Here is a 27534-nt window from a genome sequence, read left to right on the forward strand (position 1 = left end):
TGCTGGAGAGCTGACCAGCCAAGCCAAGGTCAAAGGGGTCGCCAACAGTAAGTGAAATTCCCCAATCCTCCCCACCTCACCACCCCTAATCAATGCCAGGTCAGTTTCTTAACTTTCCAGATCTCGTCTGCATTAAAAGAGATATTGAGTCTGAGGCTGCCATCCTAGACACCCTTCCTATTTCAGAGTAGGCATGCCTAGGGTTGGGTTCTGAAGACCACAATCTGTGTGTCAGACCTCTCCAGGGCAGCCTTTTCTTCCTCCATGCATTTGTCTTGTCTGCTAATGGCAATCTCAGGTTTCTCGAAAGCTGTGCCGGAACAGCCCTCTGGAGAGATTTTCCATCTTTTGCAGAAACTCTTCTGCAAAAGGAACTTCCCTTGAAAAGTCTCAGACGTGTTTCCTCACACTCGCTACTCATTCAGTGCTGAGACATCAACCTGGGGCATCTCACAGGGATCCCCTTGAAAACGCTCTGATGTTTCCCCTTAGGGTGGAACGCTGAGATTCACTTCTGAGGTCACTGACATTGTGAAATGTCAGTGCCGACCCACCTAAGACCCCCATTTAAAGAGCACATTCACAGGACAACGCAGAGGTGTTGTTTCTCCATAGTTGTGCCCCACGGAGGCTTTGATCTGTATGGGTCCCCATTCATTCTAGTGAGAACTGGATACACTCAGGTCCAGTCATGGCAGGAGAAGCCTGCCAAACAGGACTGCTAAATTAAACCATCTTGATGTATGGTTGACATGTGGTTACCACTAGATTTCAACAGATGTATAATTTTGAGGTCCCTCCTCAGGAGGACTTTGAAGGAAGGAACTCTAGAAACGATCAGGCTAGTGGAGCTACTAAGGAAGACTGTATGTGCTCCTGGGAAAAGGTTACCTGTGTTTTCTGGGGATGCCACTCACACCTTTGGGCTTAGCCCAGGGTGGGTGAGATCATCTGATGGGCTTTATCCCTCTTGGATAGGAGTGCAATTGCATGGAATATTTGTCCTGAAGGTTCCTGTTGTGTTCATATTTTTTTTTTTCTTCAAATTGGAAGGTGTATTGCCTCTTAACTACCTTGCTTCAGCTCTCAACATTGGGGAGTGGGGGAGGGGGTGAAGATTAAGAATACATTGCTCCCTTTCTAAACTTCATTTTGAGTTGGGGGCAGAGAGGGTTATGTGAAACCGCTACATGTGCTCTTTCTGAAAATGAATTATTCTAAATTCAGCAGCGTTTGCCTATTGTCAGGAGCCAATTGACACATTAAGAGCAAAAATCACATGGTACAGCCCTGCTGGAGTTGTATAATTTCAGATTGCAGGAAGGGGTGATCACCTATCAGATTGTTCCTTGTGTTAGGCTAACGTGCCAAGGGGAAAAAGCCTGAAAGGCTAGAGTTCTACATGCAAGGAGTGTTAGACAAAATCTCCTTGCATGTAGAACTCTAGCCTTTCAGACTTTTTTTCCTTGGGGCGCTAGCCTTTCCGCTGTCAGGCCATTTATTTTTCCCACATTCAGCCTTCAGTCCCCACACTTGCAATTCAAACTTCTACAGTCCCAGCAGGGTGCAGAATTGTGGCATTTTTTAGGAAGATGAAATAAATCCCAGTGACTTTCCTTGTGCTTTCTTCAGCAGGGGTTCCTCGCCTGGCAGGGATGACTTCTGCACTGATGGACAAAGCCCTCCGGATCGCTTTGTGCGTGTCCTCGGCTCTGCTGTTCCTTGGGGAACCCAACTGGACAGGTGAGAAAGGAACATTTCCTGTTATCCTGACAGGCTCTTCCTTTATGCTTTATGGAAGAAATGAAAGGAAAAAAAGGATCAATGAAATGTTGGTGCAAATTTGACCTTTGATATAATACCCTAGGGCAGTGGTCTTCAACCTTTTTCATGCCACGACCCCCCAAACAAACAAAGCAAGCAAGAAACTGGGGACCCACCACCAATCCTGCCCTCCTCCCAGGACACAATCTGCCCCCACCCACCCCTATTCATCCTACCTCTTGTGTCTTCGCAGCAACCCTGTGAGTTAGCAGCCAGAGCGGGGCCAAGCTCAGGAGCTATGGGGCAAGACAGAGAGAACAGGCTGTGCAGGATTATATCAAGAACTCAGTTTTGATAAGGCAACACTATTATTGGATTGGATCCAAGCCCTCTCTTGCCCAGGCTTCGAAACATTGCCATGGCCCCCCAAATGAGGTTTTGCAACTCCACTGGGATCACAACCCACAGGGTGAAGAACACTGTCCTAGGGTTAGACAGCTATAATATCCTAGACCTTCCTCTAGCTTAGACAGCTAGAGGAATCTAATAAAAAGGTTGGATAAACTAAAGACACCCCCAATTATTCCTTTTTGGGGAGGGACTGTTAGTGGCAGTGACTCTTTGAGACTGAGGAGGTGGTCTCGGGTTTGATCCCTGCAGTTTCTCCACGAAGGTTGGGAAAGACCGGTGTTCAAATCTCCCAGAGACCTTTTGCCAGTCAGTTGAGATGATACATTCAGGGGTAGTGAAGAGGAAACGGTTCTGTGGCAGAAATTTCTCCCACCCCACTGCTTTTGTTGCCTTTGTTTTTCTCCTGGTGCCCAGAGGAGCCCTTCTACCCCTTCACTGGGCCCAGGGAGAGAACAGGGATAGTTTTGCCCTGGGCTGTCAACCAGACCATTGCCAAACTTGTGGGGCGAGGAAGGAAGGCACTGTTGTGGACAGACCCCTTCAATGGCCTGCCTCCAAGATGGAGACCCGCTGCCAGTCCCTGGGCACAATACTGGCAAAATGGGTCGACATTCTCACTCAGTTGAAGGAATCTTCCTATGAGGTTGGAGCTGCAGCTTAATGACAAAGCAACTACTTTGCTTTCAGCAACTAGGGTGGGTAAAAACTGCTCTTTGTTGTTAAGCTGCTGCCAGTCAGTGTTGGCAATGCTGAGCTAGATGGCTCAGTGGTCAGACTCAGTGCGGCAGCATTTTGTGTGATTGTGTATCGTGTAAAAACAAAGTCAGGTGAGCTTTGTTTTTGCTTCAGAGTCATTTTTACACATTTTACACATTGAAACAGTGGATGAAAACCTCAATGGACTGAAACTCCGATGATTGACAAGGGCGGCGATCCTCAAAGAGGAAAAAAAAACCCTTTGAACACAGTGAGAGTTACTTCTGAGTAAATGGATGTGGAGATAGCACAATCCTGTGCAAGGCTACTCAGAAGTAAGCTCCTCTGAGTTCATTGGGACTTTCCGGGAAGGTCATTTTATATGGCCCGCAGGAACTTGTTTTTTGTCAGACCATTTGCTAATGTTTGACATTTTTACTCATTACATATCATTTCTCAGTTTAAGCACAGCATTTTTTCTTAGTACATGCGTCCGCCGCTTAACAACCTTCCGCTTAATGATGGACCACATATATGATGGTGGTCAAAGCAACAAAGAGGCTCTTAATGAGGCAGTCAGGATTCCCATAGCCTGCAGCAGAGTGTCTGTTTACACAACAAAGATGCCTTTAATGCAAAGAAGAGGCAATCTATCTCCAGAAGCCTGTACAGCCAGCTAGTTTCTGGAAGGGAGTGTCTGTTTACACAACAAAGGCACTAGGACTGGGCTGAATGTTCGCTTAACAACCTAATCGCATAACAACAGGGATTGAAGAAAATATCCCCATCATTAAGTAAGTGGCGCACACATGTAATTGACACATTCTTCTTTTGTTCTGAATGATATCATGTTGATTACAAAAAAAGATCCAAGTAAAACCTATTCACTCATTCATTTATGAAACTGATTGTTTTTTTAAGCCCACAAAAATTTGTAAAATATACAATGTGGCCCTTGTACTGACAAGTTTGGAGACCCTGGGTGTATAGGATTGCAGCCGAAGTTCCCTTCATTGGGTGGCATTCTGGCCAAATAGAAAACATTGCTGGATAACATTGTTTTGGTCTTTGAATTATGTACATGAGGGCTATTTTCTCATGTAAGTAGCACACTTACAGGGGCCTGATTCAGGCAGGAGGAGGTAGGTGTGATGCTACTTTTTCCCTGCTGTAGTTTTGATCAGGATCAGGTCCTCCCCCCCATAAGTGCGATTTCGCAAGAGGAAAAAATGTTCAATAGGTACCAAGAGATGCTTCCTCTGTTCCCCCCCCCCCCGGTGGGCAATAGATAAAGGCCATAGTGTGGGGCAAAGTGTGAGGTCCCCTCCACCATTGATGTGCTCCTGATCTGGGCTCCCCCTCCCATGTATGACATATTTACAAAAGGAAACAGCCCTGGCATGCAGGCAGTGATGTCACTGACCTCACAGATGGTTTGGAGTTGAGCAGCTCTGACATGCAGAAAAGCAGAGTTCTTGCAAGCAATAGTGCTCAGGTTTTGCAAAACCCCTTTTGCAGAGGAGTGTGTCTTGCAAAGCCAGCTTTGATCTAGCAAGCTGAGCTCTTCTGGCCCTTCATTGACCGTTTCAAAATCTCAAGAGCAGAGGCCAAAACTTGTGCAGCCAGATTTGGACACTGGTGGGAGGCTGCTCTGGCTTAACTTGCCGTGCCTACAGAAGTCTATTTCAGCCTCGCCTTGTCCTCTTAGGCCACAGAGGAGTTTGCCCCCCCTCCCTCTGTTCCTTTCCTCTCCTCCTGTCCGAAAATCAGAACACAACAACCCTCGCTGTTTTTGATTGATGGTCTTTGCCAAGATCTTCTGTGAAGGAACAGGGAACTGGAAACTGGCCATGGTGGGGAGGGGAGAGCTGGGGAGCTCCTCAAGCCAAGGTTGGGTCCATTGTATTGGCTTGGCTTTTGATTGCTCGGTGCACCCTCTCTTTGATGCGATAGCCAGGCCACATGAGTAGGACTGGCTGTCCAAAGTGGGAGGGGGATGACTGAAAGGCAGAAGACAGAAAAAGCCTGGGAGAAACCCCCCCCCCCCGGTCGTGTCATGCAACGTGGGGGCTTGAAGGTCTGATCCAAGTAATACCTGTGAATCCTGGCAGAATACCACACTGTGCCTGGGTGGATGGAACAAACAAAGCTGCTTCCTACTGAGTCAGACTATTGGTCCCCCAGCTCAGCATTGTCAGACACTGACTTGCAGCAGGTCTCCAGAATTCTTGGGTCTTTCACAGGTCTACCTGGAGATGCTGTCAGGGATTGAACCTGGGAACCTTCTGCATGCAAAGCAGGTTCTCTGTCACTGGATGTCCTCTGGGACACCTGGCCTCTTTGAGCATAGACAGGCAGCATTTTAACGTCTTGCATAAAATAAGTGAACAACCATGAACCTGTGGGAATTATGGCATTCAGCACTGTACAAGGATGAATTTTTCAAAGGATGGATCTCCCCTTTATCTCCTGCCATTAAAAAGCTCCTGGACATTGGCCCACTCCACAGTGGCTACTAGGAACAGCTTCCAAAGGCTCAGTCTCTGTTTTCAGTGGCCACTGAAATTGCTCCTCAGGGGAAATGAACTCAAGACAGGGCCGGCTCATCCATGTGGCAGACCGAGAGAGTTGCCTCAGGTGGCAGTTTTGCAGAGGGATTTCACTGTGTGTCCCTTCGATATGAAAAGGACGAGGACAAGGAGATTAGGAACAGAGGAGGGAGGAGAGGGGAGCGCCAGACCTTGAGCTGGACCCATAATATCAGCCAACTTCTGATTTCTTAGCAATGAACTTGTGTCCTTTGCTAGCTGGTTAAGTGCCAGTCTTGGTTGTACACTGCTCTCTCCCTCTTCTTTCATGATCTTCCCCCTTCCCTCTGGTTTCCCGTCCATCATATCTGCCATCAAATCACCTTCCTTTTGGCTTTCCGCACATCCACTCCCTCTTTTCATGAGCTCTGTAGTTATCAAATTTTTTTCCACCCTGCTTTTCCAACCCCTCTTCCATCTGGAGATTCTGGTTGGCACAAATGGGATTCCCTGATTGTCTCCCACGACCAAGTGTCCTGTAGCCGGCCCAGTTGTGTAGCTAAAGCACCTAGCACCAGGGGGCACAAAAAATTTTTAAACCCCCACCCCAAATTTTTAACATTCCCTCCCATACAACATCTTATAGCATGGTCCCCAAACTGTGTGTTGGGACCCATGGATGGGTCGTGACCTGATTTTTGCTGGGTCGCTAAAGGGTGATGGAAAGACCAGAAAACTAATTGCCTCAAGCCCTGAGGCTATTAAAAAAATCAGATACTTTGGCTGCTAATTACCCTGCAAAGAGCTCAGCTCCTGCAGTTTGCAAGGTAGTTGCTCTGCAAAGTTGCTCTGCAAAGTGCTGAACTCCTGCAGTTTGCAAGCATGGGTAAATTTAGAGAGATAAAGTTTGAGGATCTTTTTTTCTGGTCATTATTTCATATAAATAAACTAATAGAATATTATTTCTTTCTAGATCACTTTAAAAAAAAAAGTCTAGTAAACCTTGGTGGGTCCCGATAGAGTGTTATTTTTAAAAGTGGGTCCTGGTGCTTAAAAGTTTGGGAACCATCATCTTAGAGGCCTCTGCAATCAGTGGTAGGAGGTTTGGCACAGCAGGCCCTCACCCTGACCTTGGTACCATTCTTTGTCGGGTCACTTCTGGTTGCCAAACCCAGAAGTAAGTGGCGGTGAGTTTGTGTGACACGTTTAACCTAATCATCACTCACTTCTGGGTTCTGAGCACTGAGTCTGTGGCACAAAGGGTGTCGTGAGCCAGGTAAGTTTTGGAAGCACTGGGTTAGAGAATGGTTGGCCCCAGTGAGCATAGTGGTCTCCCTGATCCTCAGACTTGACAACCCCAGCACAATCCTCCTCCCCTGACAACCCAGCCACTCCATACACTAGCCCTAGAGTAGGCCTTATGCAAACCTCTAAAGAGCTTTGAGGCAGGCGCTCAGTAATGAGTGTTGCTAAAATATCTGAGGGGGCTTCTTGCCCACAGGTTGGGGGCTGACAACTGAGGCATAGTCGCACCCTTGCACCCCACTTGTGGATCTTGTGGAGGCATCTGCCCTGCCGCTGCCTGCGATGCAGGTTGGCAGACTGCATGCTCTGGGGCCCAAAGATGGCCATACGGCCTGCTCCGGGCTCTCGACTCGCACACCGAACTAGGCACGGTTGTTACGGCTCTTTGTGCCCTCCTTTCTTCCTGCTGCTTGTTCAGGGGCTCCTAACAAAAAGGTCAGCGTTGGATTTGGGTGCTGTACAAATGGCTCTGTCTCGAACCTCGGGTTACTGCTGCCACCTGATTATTTACGGCTCTTTTCAGGAGGGTTGTGTGGAGGTGGTTGGGGTTTATGTGTGTGTGTGTGTGTGTGTGTGTGTGTGTCCCCCTTCCCTTTTCGCTGAGAGGCATCTCTGACAATGGGGCTTTCAGGAGCCCCCATCCTGTGCCCGCGGTGGGGGGTGCCGACGGCCTGAATAGAGCTTCTTGTTCCCTTCCAAGACTCCCGCGCAGGTCTTCAGAAAGCGGGCCGAAGGAACTCCCGCTGGCTCGGACGAGGAGAAGCTGAAAGGGAACAAGAGGGCTCTTTTGAGCCATTCCCCGGCTCCCGTGGCGTGCTGCCGTGGTGAGAGTCAAAGCCCTTTTTGTGGAGGGATAATTTAGAGTTTAGCCCAAGACAGAAGAGGAGGCAACTTTAATGAACCCCCCCTTTTTATAGGCAGTATTGAGAGAGAGAGAGAGAGAGAGAGAGAGAGAGAGGTATTTCCATTGGCACTCCCCGCCATCCCTCAGGCATGGCACCCAGGGCAGTTGACCCTCCAGGGCCCCTTAGCTATGCCACTGGCCAAGGAGCCTCAAATTTCCTTGTTGGGTTTCCAGTAAGCAGGCTGGCATTTTCATTTCCCCTGGACAATAACAAAATCTTTTGCCTTTTTAAATATCTGTCTATACATATCTAACCACATGCCCCCTTCACCCAGCCCAAGCAAGGGGGTGTGCTTCTAACCCTACCAAATATCCAAAATATTGCAAACACAGATTCCTCTCTGAGTTCATATCCAGAAGGTGTGGAAAGCCTGTACCGCAAACAGGGTGGTCCGTTTATTATAGACCATTGAAAAGGTGGAGGGCTGCAAACCCTTAGCTGGGACAGGCCTTAAGGAGAAAAGGCCTACTGCATTTGAAAAGGAACATGGGGGTGAAGACTGGGAGGAGCCCCCCACTTTTGATTATTCACTACCTGAGGCGACCGAGTCAGGGCCCAATCTTCAACAGTGCATGCTGGTTTATCGCCATAAGGCACATTCGCAAGCCCTACTGCCGGGTCAGCACCGCTGATAGCCCAGTGCCGGTTGATGCTGGGCTACCGCTGGGTAGCCAGCGGCGCAGACCGCCGAGAAGCGGAGAGGTAAGTGGAGGTGTGGGGGAAGGCAGGGAGGAAGCATTCCAGGGAGGGGGGGAGGTAGGTGGAGGGCGGGGAAGAGGCGTTCCTGGGGGGAGAGGGTGGGGAGGAGATGTGTCGGGGGAGGGCTTGGGGAGGGAGGGAGACAGAACCGGTGAAGCAAAGCTCCACCCAATCCAAAGGTGGCCTCCGTGCCACCTGACGTGGAGGCTCTTGATCGAGAGCCCCATTGAGTGGAGAATTGAGTAGCCCCATTGCAGGGCAACTTGCTTTACCCGGGGGAAGGGGACAAAAGTCCCCTTCTCCTGAGGAGGAAGTGGCAGCTGCCTGGAGCACGCTGGATGTGGTGGCAGCCATTTTAGGCGCCACTGCAGCCCTGCGCACCGGCCAGCTCAGGATTGGGCTGCCTGTCTGCGCAATGGAAGGGCCAGGAGCTACTCAGCAAAAGAGAAGAGCAAAGGAACGGAAAGGGAGGAGGAGATTGAAATGGTGGGTGATCCTTAATTTTACTTGCTTTCGACACCAGGTCAGGGGTTCTTAATCTGTGGGGGCCTAAAACTCCTTGGTGGTGTGCGAGGTGCTCCTGGAATTAAGAAAAAGAAACCTGTCTTGATAGACATTTTTTTTTTTACTAGATAAGGACACCTTTTTATTTTATTTTTTACAAATTTAATAACATTTTTTTTCTTAATGGTTAGAATATTTATTGCGTTTGGCTTTTTTTTTGGTGCTTGAGTATTTGGGCGTCTTCAGAGTCTATAAAGTGAGCACATTTTTTTCCTCTGTTATTGGGGTTGGATGTTTCTTTTTGAAGTTCTGCTTTTTGTGCCCTCTACGTTCAATGCAAACTCAGGAAAACAGCAACTAAGGGCAACTGAAATTTTAAACAAAATGCAAAAAAATATTTAGGAGGATGTGTGAGCCATTTGAAATTCCTCGGGGGGGGGGAAGGGTGCATGAGATGCCTCTGGTGTAGGCTGGCCAAAATGTGCAACTATTTCTTTATGCCTCTGTATCTTGACATCGATGCGGTTTCTCTCTGGTGAGCCAAGTCTACCAACTCTGGCATCCAGGTGATCCATTTTGTAGATTTATGATGTATATGGGCATCCCCCCATATCCTCGGGGGATTCATTCCATCCCCCCCACGGATTCAGAAAACACGGATACGCGGACACCCTATAAGTACATACAATGTTCTACACATACTCCCACAAGAGGAACACAACATGCAGGCAAGCAACCTAAATACTAGAAGGAGGAGACTAAAGGCTCAATCCTAACCTTGTGTTAGGCTGGCACAAGTCCCTTGTGCTGGCCCAGGAGGGTCACAAATGGGCCCAGGAGGGTCACAAATGTGTCGTTAAGCATGTTTGTGCCTTCTTGTGTGTCGGCTGGTGCAGGGATGTGCGCTGGCCCGTGGAGGCTACATTCAGCCTCCGCGCCGACCTGGGGAGGGAAGGTTGTCGGCCAAGGTCAGCTGATGCAGGGGTCTGGGAGGGTGAAGAGGAGGGGTGGGCATTTTGGGGTGAATGGAGAGTGGGTAGAGGGTGTTCCAGGGGGCAGGCGGGCAGGGAGCGGGAGGCGGGGCTGGGACCTGGCAGTTATGCCAACCCACTTCCCTGAGCAGCCCAGAGCAGCTCCAAGTCGCTCTGTTCTTCTCAGACTTGCGTCACCTCCTGAGGTGGCACAGATCCAAGGAGACCCACTGGGGCTGTGGTGGCTTACCTGGGGGTAAGGGGAAGCGTTTCCCCTTGCTTCTGGCTCAGCCACTTCTGGCCCCAATCTTGAGCTGGCCCCAATCTTGAGCTGGATACATCTCAGGCCTCCTGGCCTCCCTGTTCCAGTGTAGGATAGGATTGCGCTGCATGTTCTGCGTTCTCCTAGCATGCAAGCTGCCTGCTTCCTTGTTGCAGTCCTCTTGTAGCATCTGTAAAAGCAAGAAACATCCCTGCTTAAAACAGGAGGTAATGGATGGGTGTGTGTGTGTGTGTGTGCGTGCGGAGAACTGTGGATATCAGGTCTGCGGATATGGGTAGGACACCTGTATTGTAAAACTCATTAAGAACTTTCCAGAGCCTGGGTGCTGTCACCCATTCCTCCAGCTCACCCACACATAAAAACCGTTGTTGCCATCTCATAATAACACATTGCATTTTGTGTGTGTGTACTTTTCAGGTGCAACGGAGACTGGAGACTCCATTAGCAAGGTACGTTCCCAGTTCTCTGTCCCTATTAGCCAGCCTGGAGGTACCAGTGTTTTTTTGAATGGTGATATTGATTGACACGCGCGCATTTTCCCACCAGCGCGGGTCAGCGAGAGAAGCGGGTGTTCATGTTCATGTTGCGCTTTGATGTGAAGGTGATGGTCATCAAGACAGGGCACCTTCAGGTTTTTGAACTCTGGGATACGGTGGTACGTGTAGATTTCCAGAGCTCTGCAAAGGCCATTCCTGCTTCAAAGGGGGCGCACAGATCCTCTTGCTCAGTCTGCTCTCATTGTTCTGCTCTTTCGCTCGCTTTGCACTCTGTGAAATTCTCCCTTAATGAAGCCTTAATTGGCTTCCAGCTGTTCCCCCTTTGCAACAGAAAATTGGCCCCTTTGAAAGCGGTTTTTAAAGGCGCGTTAACTGCGGTCTCTGAAAACCGTTTCCATTTGGGTAGATTGTGTTGACAACATGAGTTAAATGGAAGCGATCGGGTTTAATTAAGGAGTAGCAACATGGGGGTGGGCCAGGGGGGGCAGGTTGGAGGGGGGGGGGAGACGTAAGTTCTGTTTGACTCAGAGAGTCAGGACCTCTGACCTGTGGAGAAGGAGGATGTATCAAGATGTTTCGTGTCCCAGAAATATGACCCACAGGCAGGGCCAGATCATGCCACATTGGAGCCCAAAGCTATGTAAAGCCTAAGAGTCTCCATCACATAATATTACCCCCTCAAAATGTTATTAATATAACAGTAGGAACAAAGAAAATATAAACTTTAAAGTTTTATACAGGGTCACTCTCCTTACCTGGAGGGGTTCCATTCCTGGATCATGAAATCCGCAGGTTTCAGGGCTCTGTAATCCTCAGAAGGTAAATTTCCCTGTAATCCTCAAGAGAACCTCCCTGGCCCTCCAAATGCCTTCTAAGTCCTCTGAGAGGCCTTCATAGGTCACTTTTGGTTTTCATAAAAACCAGAAGTGATGTTTTAAGGCTTTAAAAGGTCTTCAGATGGTCTCCCAGAGGCTTTAGAAGGCATTCTGAGGGTCAGTTCTCAGATCATCATTCCCAGCTCTCAGATCATCCTCCAGAGGTGAGAGAACAGCTCCCCTCACCTCTGGAGGGTCCACGTGGGTCTGACCCACAGGTTTGGGGACCTATGAATACTGGAATCCATGGGTACCGAATCCACGGATAACACCGGCCCACCTGTATTTGCATCTATTCATGGGCAAGTCTTTTTATTTCTCAACAGATTAGGTAAAACGGAACCATTCGTGTTTAGCACATTATAACATGTGACCTTAAGCGACAACTTACGTAGCCTGTGCACAAATCCAGACCTGCCTAAAGGCTGACAGATGTAAAAAGGCATTTGAACGCGTGCTCTTGCCTCCTCCTGTGTCATATCATTGGTCCACATAGCTCCCTGCTATCAACACCACAGACCTCCAGGGTGTCCGAGAGGGGACTTTCCTGGAGATGCTGCGAGATGGAACTTGGGACAGTTTTCTACACTACGGTCCTATCCCCACAATCTAATGCAAAACTACCTGTTTTATAGTGTGCTTATGTATTTTTCTACCAAAATAGAAGCTTTGGGGGATCAGGACTGCCATGAACAGGAAGCGAGTACTTTATATACAGTCAGGCCCCCATATCCATGGATCTGGTATCCACAGTTTTAATTAAATGCGGATCCAGGGGATCACCCACCCCACCCATTAATGTTCTTTAAAAGCTTACCAGTCCAAAACAGTTCTTACTCTACAGTTGCTATAAGCATGCAAGCTTATAATTATGCGAGAGGAACTCACAAAACCCTTGGTTCACTATAAGCTGCCCTTCACCTTGTGGTTATCTCTTCAGGTTGCAATTCCGGGGTTAACCCCTCCCCCCTGGCTATGTTCCTGATGCCTCCCCAGCTATTATTTCTCTTGGAAGGAAAGCTGTTACAGGTGCCCCAAGGCAATCGTTTTCCCTGTACAATCAGTTTTGGAGATGGCAAATTTCATTAAGAAGATGGTACTAGAGGAAGTTTATGTCCCCTTTCTCCCTTGCACCATAAGGATGATGATGGTGTATACAAAATAAGATCAGTGCAAGTCCCAGCTCTGAATTAAAGGTCACATCTAGTTTGGCCCTGTATGGTATGCTTTAGGTTTTGTCCCAGAGTCCTCTGCAGCATGCCTGATGGTTCTCATCCACCGAGTCAATATGGAAAGTGGTTTCCGAAAGGTAGAGAGTCTGAGAAACCACCGCTTCCTGAAGAGCATTCACCAACTGCAGCATCTCCAGCAGAAATGGATCCGTCTCCCTTCACTGTTTTCATTCCACAGGATGCCGATTCGGCAGGAGGAAGTGGGAAAGAGAGGCCGACCCTGTACGTCACTACCATCTTGGTAAGACATCCCCACTGCTTCTTGTCTAGAAGTCTGCAGGGCATTGGGTAGCTTCATTCTGAACATCATTTGGAAAATGGCTTGCCAGAATTAAAAAAAAAAAATCCTTTTTTCCCCCTTTGTGTTTGAAATTTGTTTTCTTATCATTGCACTATATGAAAATGGCTTAAAATATCATCCTTTGGGAAGGGGGCATGTCTATAATATGCATTGGATACTGAGGTATCTCTTACCACCTCTAAGCAGGGTAGTGGTCTTCAATCTTTTTTGTACTGCTACCCAAATAAGTAAGTAAGTAAGTAAGGAAGGAAGGAAGGAAGGAAGGAAGGAAGGAAGGAAGGAAGGAAGGAATGGCACCAGGATGCAGGTCTCTTGTTGTCTTGTGTGCTCCCTGAGGCATTTGGTGGGCCATTATGAGACACAGGAAGATGGACCAGATGGGCCTACGGCCTGATTGAGCGGGGCTATTCTTATGCAAGTGTGAGACTGGGGACTCCACTGCTAATCCCGTCCCCCTCCCATGGCCCTACTCACCTATCCATCACCATCCACCCCTGTTATGCCCTCCCAGCAGTGTTCACTGTAGCCATAGATTCTTATTAGAGATGGCAGAAAATGTTACCACGAAGCCTGGCCCTAGTGAAAGCGATTTTAGCACAATTGCTAAGAAACCCAAGCAGGATTGGGACATAATCTCCTGGTACCTGAAGGGGTACATCAGATACCTCTCCCTTTCCTTGGTGGTTCCCTAGTCCAGTGGTCTTTAACCTGTTTCGTTCTTGTAAAGTGCCGCGACCCCACAACTGAGGCTTTGCGACCCCAAGGTTGAAGAACACTGAGCTTGGGAGATTATGAAAACATAGGCTAGGGCAGGGATGTCCAAAGTTTTTGGCAGGAGGGCCACATGGTCTCTCTGACACTGTGTCAGGGGCCAGGGGGCAAAAAAGAACTAACTTACATTTAAAATTTGAATAAATTTACCTAAGTTTACATAAATGAATATACTAAAGATGGAACTTATATGAATGAATGAAGGTCTTGCAATAGCTCAAGGCCTATAAAAGGCCTTGCACAAAGCAAGGCTGGCCTTTCCTTTGCCTTTGCTACTGCATCACAGATGTGAAACAACAAGCAGTGGAGGGAACCGTCATCCACAGCTCACGTGAGACGTCAAAACAGTTGCCCTCACGCTGAGAGCGGTTGTGTTGGGCCAGTGTGGGCTCCAACAAAACTCCAGAGGGCCAGAGGCTCATTGGAGACTGGGGGCTCCCTGAGGGCCGCATTGAGAGGCCTTGAGGGCTGCAAGTGGCCCCAGGGCCGGGGTTTGGGCACCCCTGAGCTAGGGGGATAGCTGGCCTCGTCAAAATCAGGGTCAAAACACATTTATGTCCAAAATCAGGGTTTGAATTAAGACTTCCCTGGTTGGAATCTTGCCTCTCCATGCACTTCCTCAGTGGCCTCAAGCAAGCCTCAGTTTCTTGGCCTCAGTCTTCCCGATCTGCAATATGGACACAATATTATGTATCTACTATACATGGTGGCTGTAAGGAGGTCATCACATCAAATGATAAATGTTAAGTTGTTTGCTTGCTCAGAAGATGATTGGCAGATGCCAGCTGGTAACGGCAGCTTCTTTTTATGCTATTGACTGTGCTCGGGTCAGATGGAAGAAATTAGGAGGTCATAGTGTTGAAGGTGAAAGGGGTGGTGATTCTCCCAGTTACTGTTGATAGACAACTGCCATTGTTCTTGCTAGAATGCCTTCTGGAAGTGACGCTCTCTGCTGGTGTAGCATCATCCACTGAAGCATTGTGGGGGGGAAAATGGTGGTTTGATGGGTCTATCTCAAGCATTTGACTTGAGGTGGTTATTTTCACACTTGCATTTGATTGCTTGCTTGTTTGGAGTCCCAGAAGGGTGGGCCCCTAGACACGTGTGAATCTGCTCTTTCAGCTTGTTGCCTTTTCCCTGCCCATAGGAAGACCCCTACGTGATGGCCCGAGACAACGGACTGGAGGGCTACTGCATCGACCTGCTTCAGAAGCTGTCTGAGACCCTGCACTTCAAGTACGAGGTGGCTGTGGTGAAAGACGGGAAGTACGGAGCATTGAGTCCCAACGGGAATTGGTCTGGAATGATAGGCGAGATAGTGAGAAAGGTAAACGTTCTCCACAAATGGACAAGTGTGGGGCACCCCTCCCCCCCACAAACTCAGTCTGTGGACTGCCTCTCTTCATGGGGCCTCTGTGGAGAGAAATTTCTCAGTGACTTCAATATGCAGAAGAGGACAACCTGCATGTCAGGGGGCTGGAGAACTTTCCTGGCATGGAAAGTCTACAATATTGGGGGCTTCTTGGCGCAGGAAAAAAGGTTGGGTGGTGCCCTTCAGGATTGCCATTTGAGACAGGGCAAATATCACGAAGTAGGCAACAATTGTTCATTTGGGAATGCGACTGAGAAAGAAGCAGACTGGTGGTGGTGGAACCCAAGTGATGTCAGGTATGACGTTCCGTCACTCCAAGAGGTTCTCCCTCCCTCTCCTGGCAGGAAGCAGACCTTGCCGTCGCCCCACTAACCATTACCTCAGAAAGAGAAAATGTCGTGGACTTCACCCAGCCCTTCCTCTACACCGGCATCGGCATCTTGCTGGAGAAGGACTCGGCTTCCGAAGACGCTTCCCTGTTCCATTTCCTGGCCCCCTTCAGTACTGAGATGTGGTGTGGTGTCCTGGCGGCTTATCTGATCTCCAGCCTTTGCTTGTTCTTGGCTGCCAGGTGAAAGAGTGTGTGTGTGTGTGTGTGTGTGTGTGTGTGTGTGTGTGTGTGTGTGTGTGTGTGTGTGTAAAACTACCAACTGAACCAGCAACCTGTTTAATTACACCGGGTCTCGTTCATTAGCCCTTCAAGCCCTAATCAGCCTGGGATCAGGTTATCTTCAGGACTCTCTTCCCCAGGGAGATGCTGGCCTCCCCTTTTACCTGGTAGAGAGGAGAGTGGAGGTTTAAAGCACTGAAGCCACTCTAGCCAACCATTCTGCCGTCCTCCACATTTCCACTTCCACTTCATCCCTTGATCAAGCCAGAGAGCCCAAAGAGGAACAAAAGTGGGGCGGGCTCCCCTTGCCAATCTGTTGCCTGAGGCAACCATCTCAGCAGGTCTAATGGATGGACCACACCTGATTGTGACTGATGGAATGATGCTTCTTCCCTCTCTCTCCAGAGTGAGTCCCTGTGAATGGGATGGAAACGAAGAGACCCATTTTACGTTTCTGAACAGCTTCTGGTTCGGAGTAGGAGCTCTCACCTTGCAAGGTAAGCCTCTTGAGTTGATTCAGAGCTGTAATTCGCTCCTGGATATTAACGGGTGACGTACGAAGCAGGCTGGTGCAGAGCTGGGCCCTTGCTCCTGGGTTTAGAGGGAGGAGAGGCCAAGCTCAGTGGTAGAGTCCCTGCTTTGCATGCAGAATGTGCCAGATTCAATCACTGGCAGCAACTCCAAGCAGGGAAGACCCCAAGCTTTGAAGCCCTAGAGAGCCCCTGGACCATGGGCTTGACTCAGTAGGAAGCAGCTTCCTATAGGCTTACCAGGCCTTGAGCAATTGGGTTCTGAGAAATTAGGGTTCTGGCACCCGGGGGTACAAACATTTTTAACACCCCCCCCCCCGCAGTGTGTCCACGAGGTGGTCTGAGGCACTGGGAGGCCATGTGCAGCCTCCATGTGCCTTAGAAGGCCTCCTGGTGACCTTAAAAAGACACTCTTTGTAAAAACCGGAAGAGCCTTTCTAAGGCCTCCCCCTGTCAGAACTCCTACTGGATACTCCTTTGAGTGCCCACCTGCCTCTTGATCTGCCTTTGAGGGCACGAGTTGGCACCCCCTCAATGCACGGTGCCCCCCTGTAATGTAATGTACCCCCCTGCCCCCTAGCTCCGCCACCGACCTGGAGATGCCAGAAATGGAAACTCCTGCATGAAATAGTTTTTTGTTTTTCTATTTTTTTGTTTTACATCCTCAGTATCCTTGAAGATTCAATAGTGGTGATGAGAGTCGGGCCCAAAATCTTCAAAAAAGAAAAAGATGTTTGAAGCAAAGTTCAGGTTGCCTCTCCGAGAGGACTGTTATTGATTATGATTTGTCTAGTGACATCGATGTACATTGCACTTGGTTCGGAAGGAGAGGACAGGGCTCTGCCCCAAGGGGATTACAAGTTAAACTAGATAGGAATACTAGAGAGGAAAACTAGAGAGAACTCAAGGATTGTCTCAGTTGCAGCTACTCTTGCTTGTTCGTAGTAGGGAAAAGAGAACAAAACGTCTGAGGATTTTCAAAGTGAAACCGGTTTCTGGATGACAAATGAAGTTACCTTGCGCAACCTCCTGATTTTAGAAATGGGTTATGTCAGAATGCCAGATGCAAGGGAGGGCACCAGGATGAGGTCTCTTGTTATCTGGTGTGCTCCCTGGGGCATTTGGTGGGCTGCTGTGAGGTACATGAAGCTGGACTAGATGGGCCTATGGCCTGATCCAGTGGGGCTGTTCTTATGTTCTTATGTACCTGACGCAAGGGCAGTGCTCTTGCACATCCATAAAGTAACGGAAGGCCCTGGTTTGTCCTGGCAGGTGCTGTGCCTCAACCCAAGTCCCTCTCGGTCCGAATCATTTCCGCCATGTGGTGGCTCTTTAGCATCGTCCTTCTGGCGGCCTACATTGCCGGATTCAGCTTCGTCTTGGAGTCGGGGACCGACCAGCTCTCCATCGAGACCTTCGAAGACCTGGTGAAGCAGCGGCAGCTGGAGTTTGGCACCATGGAAAGCTCCTCCACGCTCCGGTATTTCAAGGTGAGCTGGTTAGGGCTGCTGCGTCCCTGGCCGACCCAGACGTGGGAGGGCTGGTGTCACGCAGGTCTCGCCAAAGATCCCAGTCCTGAATAAGGTCTGTGTTTGTTCTTTTTTTGTCTCATGACACACCAACGAGGTACCAAAATTGTCAATGCCCACCATCAGTCTTTTGACAATTGACAAGGCACATTGTACTGCTAGCAGTGGGGCTCACATCCCCCAACGGCCCTACTAATAAATGACCCTTCCCCAAACTCCCGTGGCACACCTGAAGACCGTTCTCGGCACACCAGTGTGCCATGGGGCACAGTGGATGAAAATGGCTGTTCTAGGCACTTCTCCAAGGGCTCCAATGACAGCTGGCACAATGTTGACCTTCTTCTCCCAGAGACACCCAAGTTAGTCTCTCAGGTGTTGAGATCTTGAGATCTTCTCGTGTTCTTTATCTTCAATTCTGCTGTCCTCTGGGTTTGCAATATCCACGTTGCAAACTTGATCTGTATTTTTGTTAACTACTGTCAAAACGAGAATATTGTGTTCTTGATGATGATGATGCACTGCATATATGGTATGCAGAATTAGTTCAAACTCTTGTCCACAATGAATACTGTGCCATGCTTCCTTTTTTTTTGGGGGGGGGGGTGACATGCTCCTTTCGGAGGGTTCTTAATGCAATGCCCCTGTGGCTGCAGAACTCCAAGAACCCCATTCAGCAGATGATCTACGAGTCCATGACCAAGAAGGAGGGCGTTCTGGCCAAGAATTACCAGGAGGCCATTCGGCGGGTGCTGGATTCGGACTATGCTTTCATTGGCGAGTCCATCTCTCAAGATCTCGCCGTAGCCAAGCACTGCAACTTGGTCCGGGCTGTGGAGGTCATTGGCGCTAGGGGGTTTGGCATTGCCACTCCACAAGGTAAGCGACCGGGTGGCGCGGGTTGTCCCTAATAGTCCCATTCTTGCACCTTCGCAGGAAGCAGTTGAACTGTATTCTAACTCAGATCCTTGGTTCATCTAGTTTGGTGTGATGTAGACTAACCAGCAATGACTCCCCAAGCTTCAGGCAAGGGTCTTTTCCCTGAAGACCTGGCAGAGCATCAGATGCAGCTGCTACCCTTACTTTCTTTGGCTTTTAAAAGGAAGAGGGGAAAAGGGCAAACCGTGGTGTTAACTAAGGCATCCTCCACTTGGGGACAACATTTTTCATGCTCCCTCTGGCAGCCTTCCTGAGCCCCAGAAGGTCACTTTTTTTACCTTGGGTTCAACCTGCACCCCCTGGTACCCAGGGCAATGTCCCCTCCTGCCCCCCTTAGCTATGCCATTGAGGGCAGAAGAGTAAGAACAGAGGGGAGGAGAGGGGAGGACGAGGCTCTAGTCTAGCCCACCGCCTCATTTCTTCCACACTTCCTCTTTAGCCCAGTGTTTCTCAGTGTTCGTCCTCCAGGGTACCGCTTTGAATGGTCCATCTATTGGAAGTCCCACTGGAAATAACTGATGATGACACCATCACCAGTTACTTCTGGGTTGGGAGGCCAGATGGGACAGGAAAAACACCAGGGAGAGGTTCCGGGAGGACAGGAGGGCTTTGTTGAGCACCGGAAAGCATGTTTTGGAGCTCTGAGCTGAGCTCTGACCTTCTGCCACTGTTTGCCATATTGCATTGCTCAACTCACTGCTAGGCAGCAGGTGTTCAGGGGTCTTGCACACGTGTGGCATGTGCAGGACACCACCAGACACCACTTTAAGTACCCTTCCTAGCATACCCTCCTCCTACACAGCAAGCCTTGCCTCTAAATGTGTTAAGCCCTGACCGGCAAACTCTTTTGTTATGCAATGCCCCCTCTTAGGGTCATCCTGGACCAACAAGCTATCAGTGGCTATCCTGAAGCTGGGAGAATCTGGGGACCTGGACTACCTCCGTAGCAAGTGGTGGGAGAGCAGCTGTTCTAATGACGACCATGACAAGTGGAGCCCCCTGGAACCTCAAGCCCTGGGAGGGATCTTCCTCGTCCTTGCTCTTGGCCTCGCGCTGGGAATGATCATCGCCGTGGTGGAGCTATCCAAAAAAAGCCGACGGGCCGCCGAGCAGGAGAAGGTCAGGATCATAGTGGGCTGCTGTTTATGTTAGTGTGATGCCTGTCGTAGGATGGGTGGGATGTGTGGAAAAGGCATTGTGTGCTGGCAGAGGGCTCTGTGTGTGTGTGTGTGTGTGATGCACACATAAGACATGCTCTGCTGGATTAGGCCATCTAATCCAGCATCCCTGTTTCTCAGGGCTGCAACAAAATTGTTTCTAACCCTCTAACCCTTAACCCAGGGCTTTTCAAACTGGGGCGTTGTCCTGTCCAAATATCTCAATTCCCTTCTAATGCCTGCTTTTTGGCTAATTAACACCCTCTTTACCTCTAGAACAACCGCTGTGGTGTGCAAAGGAATGAACACAGAACTCCTTATCTATAGCAACTACCCAAATTTATTGCTATGAACACAGACACTCCCTGCAAGTCCTCTTGTCCAGAGGCTTTCCCTCCCCAAAACTCCACTTAACTCAGTGGGTAAAGGTCTGAAGCCTCCAATTCAAGTCCAATCCGGTCTCCAAAGTACAGTCCAGTCTTCCCAGTCTTCTGTGTCCTCCAGCAGAGTCCTGGCAGTCCCCTTCTCCTGTAGGTCTGGGTCGGGTAGCCCTCTTGGTCTGGTTCCCTCCGGGTCAGGTAGCGTCTCCCTCTGGGTCAGGGTCCGGGTTTCCCTCTGGGTCAGTGACCTGCTTCCAGCTGGGCCAGCGTCCCGCTCTCAGCCCCTTTGGTCCTTCTGAAGCTGCCTTTTAGCCTTTGTGTCCCATTAAGTGCAAATGCAGCTCAGTTGTGAGCTACCTCCTTAGCTCATTCAAAGTCCCATCAAGGTCATATGAAGCTCAGGTGTCCAACCAGTTCTCCATTGGCCTTGATTGATTACAGCTGTGGAGCCAGTCCTGTCCTTCCCAGAGCTGTCAGCCAGCTGTCAAAACATGGAATCGCTGTCAACACCACAGCATCCACCTGATGATCTTCTGATCTTCCATTACAGGCGTTGCGACGCCCCAGCCTGTGAGCCCTGGCCTCTGCCCCCCTTAAGGGGGGGCAGCCTGGAGGCAGGGAGGAGGCAGAGGCATGATCCACTGGGCAGCGCGATCCTGGGGATCACACCACTGCCTTGTCCCGCTGCCCACGCAAGTACTTAGTGGCTCTCAAACTCTCCCAGACTCTCAAACTCTCTACCTCTGCTTACTTTAAGTGGAGATTCTGGGCCCCCAAATTTAAGGCTTGTGGCCTATTCCTTTGCCAGCAATTTTCAACCACAGTGCCGCGGCACACTGGTGTGCTACGAAAGGTCCACTGACGCGCCATGGGAGTTTGGAGCATAGCGGTTGAAAATCGCTGAAAAACTTCTGGGTTCTGCGGCTCTGTTTTTAGGGTAACTGTCTGTAGTAACAAATTAGTTATCCCTCTTCCTTCTCTGGCTCTGTTTGTTACTACAAACAATTGCCCTAAAAACAGAGCCGCAGAACCTGGAAGAGTCTCTTAGAAGCTGGAAGTGACATCACAAGAAGACCATCAAGTAGTAGACCATAGTGTCACTGCACCATGTAAAGTAAAAAAATGCTAACCCCATTGTAGTTCCAGTCACAGCCACCAGAGGGCAGGCTCCTCTGTAAAAGGCAGGTTAACGTACTGGCGACCTATGGTCCACAGGCTGAATTTGGCCCACTAGCCAAAGTCATCAGACCCACCCAGCGCCTTGACTGGGCAGGTGTAGCCTCCTGCCCAAGTTGCCAAGTGCCATACAGGTAATGGTGGAGCCACCTGTGCAAAAAAGGTCATGCCAACAGGTAGGTAAAGGAATAGGCTGCTTAACCAAAGCTCATAGCCAGAAGTGTGCCCTCTGGTGGCTGTGACTGGAAGTGGCAAGGGTTTCACAAGGGAACTGGCAATGGAGAAGTCTGCCCTCTGATGGCTACGATTGGGCCAAGGTTGGGGGAGCAGAGCACTTGCTTTGTGCATAGGACGTCCTAAATTTCAAGGCCCATCATCCCCACTTAAAAAAACTTTAGGTTAAGAGGACTGGGAAAAAAAAAAATTATTTGCAACCCTGAGAAACCGGATGCTGGACTAAACGGGTCTTTGCCCCCTCCCCACAATATACTGCAGCGTTCAAGCTCAACGAGAGTGACAACAATGCGCGCAATTGTACATTGATTGCACCCGCACGGCCACCTCCATTTGTCAGCAAGGCCCTGACAGCCTGCCACACACCCAGAAAAACAACATTCCGTCATGCGCAGAGAGGGTCGTGTGAACTGACCTGCCACTGTGCTTTAATTTGCAACAAAGGAGGTGGTCATTATGGAGAGATGTGTGCTTGTTAGAAGGGGGGGAAGAACCAAGTTTCCGGCAGGAGAAAAGAAAAATCCTTTGCCCCAATTTTCCTTGTAGAATGTTTATTATGACTTGGAGCTTAACGCCCCCCCCCCCCCAAAAAAAAGCAACAACAACACACAAAACAAAACAAGAGCCTGGCTGTCCACAATCCATCAGTGGCCATTTCCTCACCAGAGAGGTCTGGCCTTCCCACAGAAGCCTTTCCCTTTCAATTTCAAAGGAGTGTGGGTAGGGGGTGGTAAACCAGTGGCATATTTGGGTTCAGAAACCCTCTGGCTGGTTCCATGCTCTATCTGATTGGTGGATACTGTGGAGTTGACACCTGAGGATCACCCTCTTTACCACCAGATGGTGAATTTATGGTTTGTTTTTTTTACAAGTGGGATGTTCTTTTCCCTTTTGCACAACACGACCCAAAGGACATACACTCAAATTGAGTGTTGGGAGAGTCAGAACAGACAAAAAAAAATTCTTTACCCAGGGTGTAATTAGTCTGTGGAACTCCTCGCCACAGGATGGGGTGGTGATGTCTGGCTGAGATGCCTTTAAAAGCAGGCTGGACAGATTTCTGGAAGAAAAGCCCATTCCAGGTTACAAGCCGTGATCGGTATTGCAACCTGCTGGTTTTAGAAGTAGGCTACCTCAGAATGCCAGGTGCAAGGGAGGGCACCAGGATGCAGGTCTCTTGTTATCTGGTGTGCTCCCAGAGTCATCTGGTGGGCCACAGTGAGATACAGGAAGCTGGACTAGATGGATCTTTGCCCTCATCCAGCAGGGCTCTTCTTATGTTCTTATGCTCTTGTTATGTTCTTATGTTGCAAGATGTACATATCTCCATTGGAGCAAGTGCCACAAGACTCCAGCTCACGCATCTCTCTGCCCATTTCCCCTTTCTTTCTGGCCCCTTCTTCACCCACTTTGCATCTGAAGTGCACATCAATGCATCTTTCTACTTTGGTTAAAAATGCTCCTTTCTCATGCTGCCATTCCTGGGCAATAGTGTTGCAACCAGTAAAAAACCCCTCTAGGTACCCACAGTTGTGGGGTGTGTGTGTGTGTGTGTGTGTGTGTGTGTGTGTGTGTGTGTGTGTGTGTGTGTGTGTTTAAAGACTCACCAGTAGGCAAAGCATTTCATGGCTTCCTCCCCTTTGATCATCCGTGCCTTTTAATGTTTTAAATCTCTGCATACCTTTGGCATTCAATAAGGTCTTTGCAGATGGACCCATAATTTGGATTGGCACCCAGGACCAGGGCCACAGCTTGGGGGGGGGCCAGGGGGGCTTTGCCCCCCCCCCCCGAGCCAGCAGTTTGCCTCCCCTAGCATTTTTTCCAAACCTCTTTATCTAATCTGGTGTCAGTTGGGGGTGATTTGAAGCCCTTTCTGCCACATTTTTTGTGCACAGGAAGGAAGACGGCTTCTGGCAGGGATTGGGGAGGAGAGAGTGCATGTGTGTTGAGTGAGTAGAACAGGGTCCTGGGGGGCTCCTTGGAAGTTATGACCTCTGGTCACCCTGTCCCCATCCAGAGCACATGGAGAGCGGGTCTGGTCAAGAGCAGCTACAAGAAGGTTGGGAGAGATTTCTACTTGTACTGGCTGGGGGAAGGGAGGGTGCTATTTCTTCTACTCTGGAACATGCTAATTACTATAATGGTACTGCTGTGGGAGGGGCCGGGGAGAAATATTTCTGTTTGGAGAAATCCTGGGGGCAGGTTCTTGCCTTTCAGATATACTTTTAAAATTAATGGCTGCTGCTTGGGGGCTGGGGAGACCCCTTTTCTGGTGGGAGAAAACATGGAAAGCATTTGAGCTAAAGAGAACTAAGAACTTAAGTGTGGGAAAGGTTCTAAGCAGGGGCGGATCCGGAGGAGGCCATGGGTGCATACCCCCCCAACTGTCCTGCCAGCAGGGAAGGGCACCCGCCAGGATGGAGAGCAAAATCAGGTGTCAGGGAACACCTACTGGGTGGGTGTCAAGGAGATTGGCTGGAATGGGAGACCAGGTCTACCCACCCAGCAAACAGCCACAGAGGCTTTAAGCTCAATCAGGAGCCCAGGTCTACCCAAATAGGTAGACCTGGGCTCCAAGTCCAGGTGGGAGCCCAGTTCTACCCACCCAGCAAATAGCCACAGAGGCCTGAGGGGGGACATAACTGAGACATAAAATTATGCAAGAGATGGCTGGAGAGATGTTCTTTCCCCTCTTACATAACACCAGAACCAGGGGACAGCCACTAAAATTGAGTGTTGGGAGAGTTAGGACGGACAAAAGAAAATATTTCTTTATCCAGCATGTAGTTAGTCCGTGGAACTCTTTGCCACAGGAAGTGGTGATGGCAACTTGCTTAGATACCTTTAAGGGGGGATTGGACAAATTTATGGAGGAAAGTCCATCACAGGTTACAAGTCATGATAGGTATGTGCAAGCTCCTGATTTTAGAAGTAGGCTACCTCAATGCCAGATGCAGGAGAGGACACCAGGTTGCAGGTTGTGTCTTGCTGTCATGCTCCCTGAAGCATTTGGTGGTCCACTGTGAGATACAGGAAGCTGGACTAGATGGGCTTTTGGCCTGATTCAGCAGGGCTCTTTTTATGTTCTTATGTAGGCTATAAGCTCAGTCAGGAGCCCAGGTCTACACAGCAGGTAAACCTGGGCTCCAAGTCCAGTTGGGAGCCCAGGTCTACCCACCCAGCAAATGGCCACAGAGGCGATAAGCTCAAGCAGGAGCCCAGGTCTACCCAGCTGGTAGACCTGCCTGGTTGACCTGGGCTCTGAAGGTCATGCTCATGGCCCCCTCCCAAACAGACACTGGATCCACCCCTGGGAGAATTCAGCTCAACCAGGTAGATTCGATACATTCAAATCTTCTGTACTTTGCTTTTTAAAAGTCATGAATATTGTAAAAAAAACTAGTGTTCCAATGACGTGATTGTATTTGACTAGCATATCTTTCCTCTTGCTTTGATGTAAAGTAAATAAATTTTAGTTTAATATGTATCAATGCATCAGCAATGTGTCATCGACAAATGTTATATAGGTGCTAGATAGGTGCTTGATAGGCGTTATATAGGTGATAGGTGCTAGACAGGCACTATGTAGGTGTTAAATAGGTGCCATAATAGGTGCTAGATAGGCGCTAGATAGGTGCTAGATAGGCGCTATGTAGGTGTTAGGCTATATAGGCGCTATTTGTGTTAGGTAGGTGCTAGATAGAGGCTAGATAGGCGCTATATAGGTGCTAAGGTGTTAAATAGGCACTAGATAGGTGCTAGGTGTTAAATAGACGCTATATAGGTGTTAGATAGGCATTATATAGGCTTTGTATAGGTGTTATTTAGGCATTAAATAGGTATGTTGGTGCTAGATAGGGGTTAGATAGGCGCTATATAGGTGTTAGACAGGCATATAGGCACTGTATAGGTGTCAGATGGGTGCTAGATAGGCAATAAATAGGTGTTAAATAGGTGCGATATAGATGTTAAATAGGTATTAGGTAGGTGTTAGATAGGCGCTATATAGGTGCTAGATAGCTGTTATATAGGTGTTGGATAGGCACTATTTAGGTGCTAGATAGTTGTTGCATAAGCACGGTAGGCATTATATAGGTGTTAGATAGGTGCTAGATAGGTGTTAGGTACTAGATAGGCACTATATAGGTGTTAAATAGGCACTAGATAGGCATTATATAGGTGTTAGGTAGGCACTATTTAGGTGTTGCATAGGCACTAGGTAGGCATGATATAGGTGTTAGGTGCTATATAGATGTTAGATAGGTGCCAGATAGGCACTATATGGTGTTAAATAGGCACTAGATAGGCGTTATATAGGTGTTAGGTAGGCGCTATTTAGGTGTTAGGTGTTGCATAGGCACTAGGTAGGCATTATATAGGTGTTAGGTGCTACATAGGTGTTAGATAGGTGTTAAATAGGTGTTAAGTAGGCACTTTCAATACAAGTAAATACTACCTGCATCACAGTGATATGTTTTACTTTTGCAGGGTTGCAGGCCTGTGTATTGCACTGGTGTGTAAATGAAAGGATATGTTGCATGTCATTTCTATGTAGGCAATACATTTTACATGGCATGCAGAGATGCATTTATTCTATGCAAATTATTGTTACATTGCTTGACAGATAATGAATGCATCTTTCAAAAAAAACCCACCATATTATTTTCTCTTCATGAAATTTGGGGGAGTTACGTGTATTTGATGTTTCTCCAGACTTATCCTTTCGTTTTACCCACCAGTATAGATACCTGGCATCATTGCCCCTCTTGAAAAAATAGTCACCCCCCCACCTCTAGAAGCCTGGCTATGAGCCTGCCCAGGACCCAAATTGGCTAACAGAGGGAGAGAGATCTCCCTTTCTCACATATCACACAGTGGAGATTAAAACTCTGTTTTGTTTTGCACTCAGGATTTAAATTTTGCCCAACATCCACGGAGCTGCTTTTTTGATTGACGCGTCTGTCTCCACCGCTAGCCGTTGCTTGATTTTGTTCCGAGTTCCTTTAAGTTCATTGCGCTGTGTTTCTGCTACGTGTGTTGTAAGCTGCCTTGAGGGGCCTCCCATCAGGAAAAAGTGGGGTGTTAGTATTTCAGTTGACCCCCCCCCAAAAAAAAACCCTCAAGGTGGCTAACGTAACAATGCCCCTCAAGCAAACACATCCATAAAACAAAATTTTCATAATATTAAAGAATCATGTTTATTTTGATGGGCCCATTGCTGTTAACAGGTGTCTATATTTAAATAGGGATTTAGATAAAGCCTGCCTATGTAAACCGCCTTGAATAAAGTCTTGAATAAAGACCAAGAAAGGCGGTATATAAATACCTGTTATTATTATTATTATTATTATTATTATTATTATTATTATTATTATTATTATTATTATTATTATATTTTACTGGGGTTTCACTGACTCATGTTGAGCTTTTTCAATCATTGTATGTTGCTGTTTGTTTTATGGAGGTTATAAATTGCTTGCTTGTTCGAATTACTATTGAGAATCATTGTATTGAAAGGTAGGTTTAATTCCCCCCCCCCCCAGGAAATAAGGGGAAATGCACTCTGCACATGCTCCTTGGTGCCTAGACTAAGCAGAGACTCACATCTGAGGCATTTTCAGATGGACGCTTTGTAGACCAGCCCATGGGTGCTTTCTCTCTTCTAGAAATGTAAAATCCATTCTGTATGACCCGCTATTTGGCCTGCTAAACCCCTTTTTACCCTTCCCGCCTCTTGAAAAGATTGACGGACGGTCGTCTTTCCTTTCTTAGAAATCTTGCTGCTCCATGTTTACTGAGGAGCTGAGCCAACGGCTCCGGACAAGAGAAATCAGGAAGCCGGAGAACGCAGCCAAATCAAAGCCATGA

The 27534-nt window shown here is 48.6% G+C and overlaps 1 protein-coding gene across 1 annotated transcript; it reads left to right on the plus strand.

The window, feature by feature from the left end:
• On the plus strand, positions 1 to 27534 carry LOC136660517 (probable glutamate receptor). Its single transcript, XM_066637736.1, has 11 exons — positions 1 to 47; positions 1633 to 1743; positions 10484 to 10515; positions 12849 to 12911; positions 14890 to 15069; positions 15459 to 15685; positions 16130 to 16221; positions 17527 to 17744; positions 18437 to 18659; positions 19591 to 19838; positions 27439 to 27534. The coding sequence occupies exons 2-11, from the start codon at positions 1656 to 1658 to the stop codon at positions 27532 to 27534; spliced, it is 1467 nt and encodes a 488-aa protein (XP_066493833.1). The 5' UTR covers positions 1 to 47; positions 1633 to 1655.

Source organism: Tiliqua scincoides, chromosome 9 (genome assembly GCF_035046505.1).
Source record: "Tiliqua scincoides isolate rTilSci1 chromosome 9, rTilSci1.hap2, whole genome shotgun sequence".
NCBI classification, from domain to species: domain Eukaryota; kingdom Metazoa; phylum Chordata; class Lepidosauria; order Squamata; family Scincidae; genus Tiliqua; species Tiliqua scincoides.

Excerpts from the sequence above, each read along its gene's own strand:
- LOC136660517 (XM_066637736.1), top strand. The coding sequence starts at position 1,656 with ATGACTTCTGCACTGATGGACAAAGCCCTCCGGATCGCTTTGTGCGTG. Across the intron at positions 12,912-14,889 it reads TGTACGTCACTACCATCTTG|GAAGACCCCTACGTGATGGC; the intron begins GTAAGACATCCC and ends CCCTGCCCATAG. Across the intron at positions 17,745-18,436 it reads CCACGCTCCGGTATTTCAAG|AACTCCAAGAACCCCATTCA; the intron begins GTGAGCTGGTTA and ends CTGTGGCTGCAG.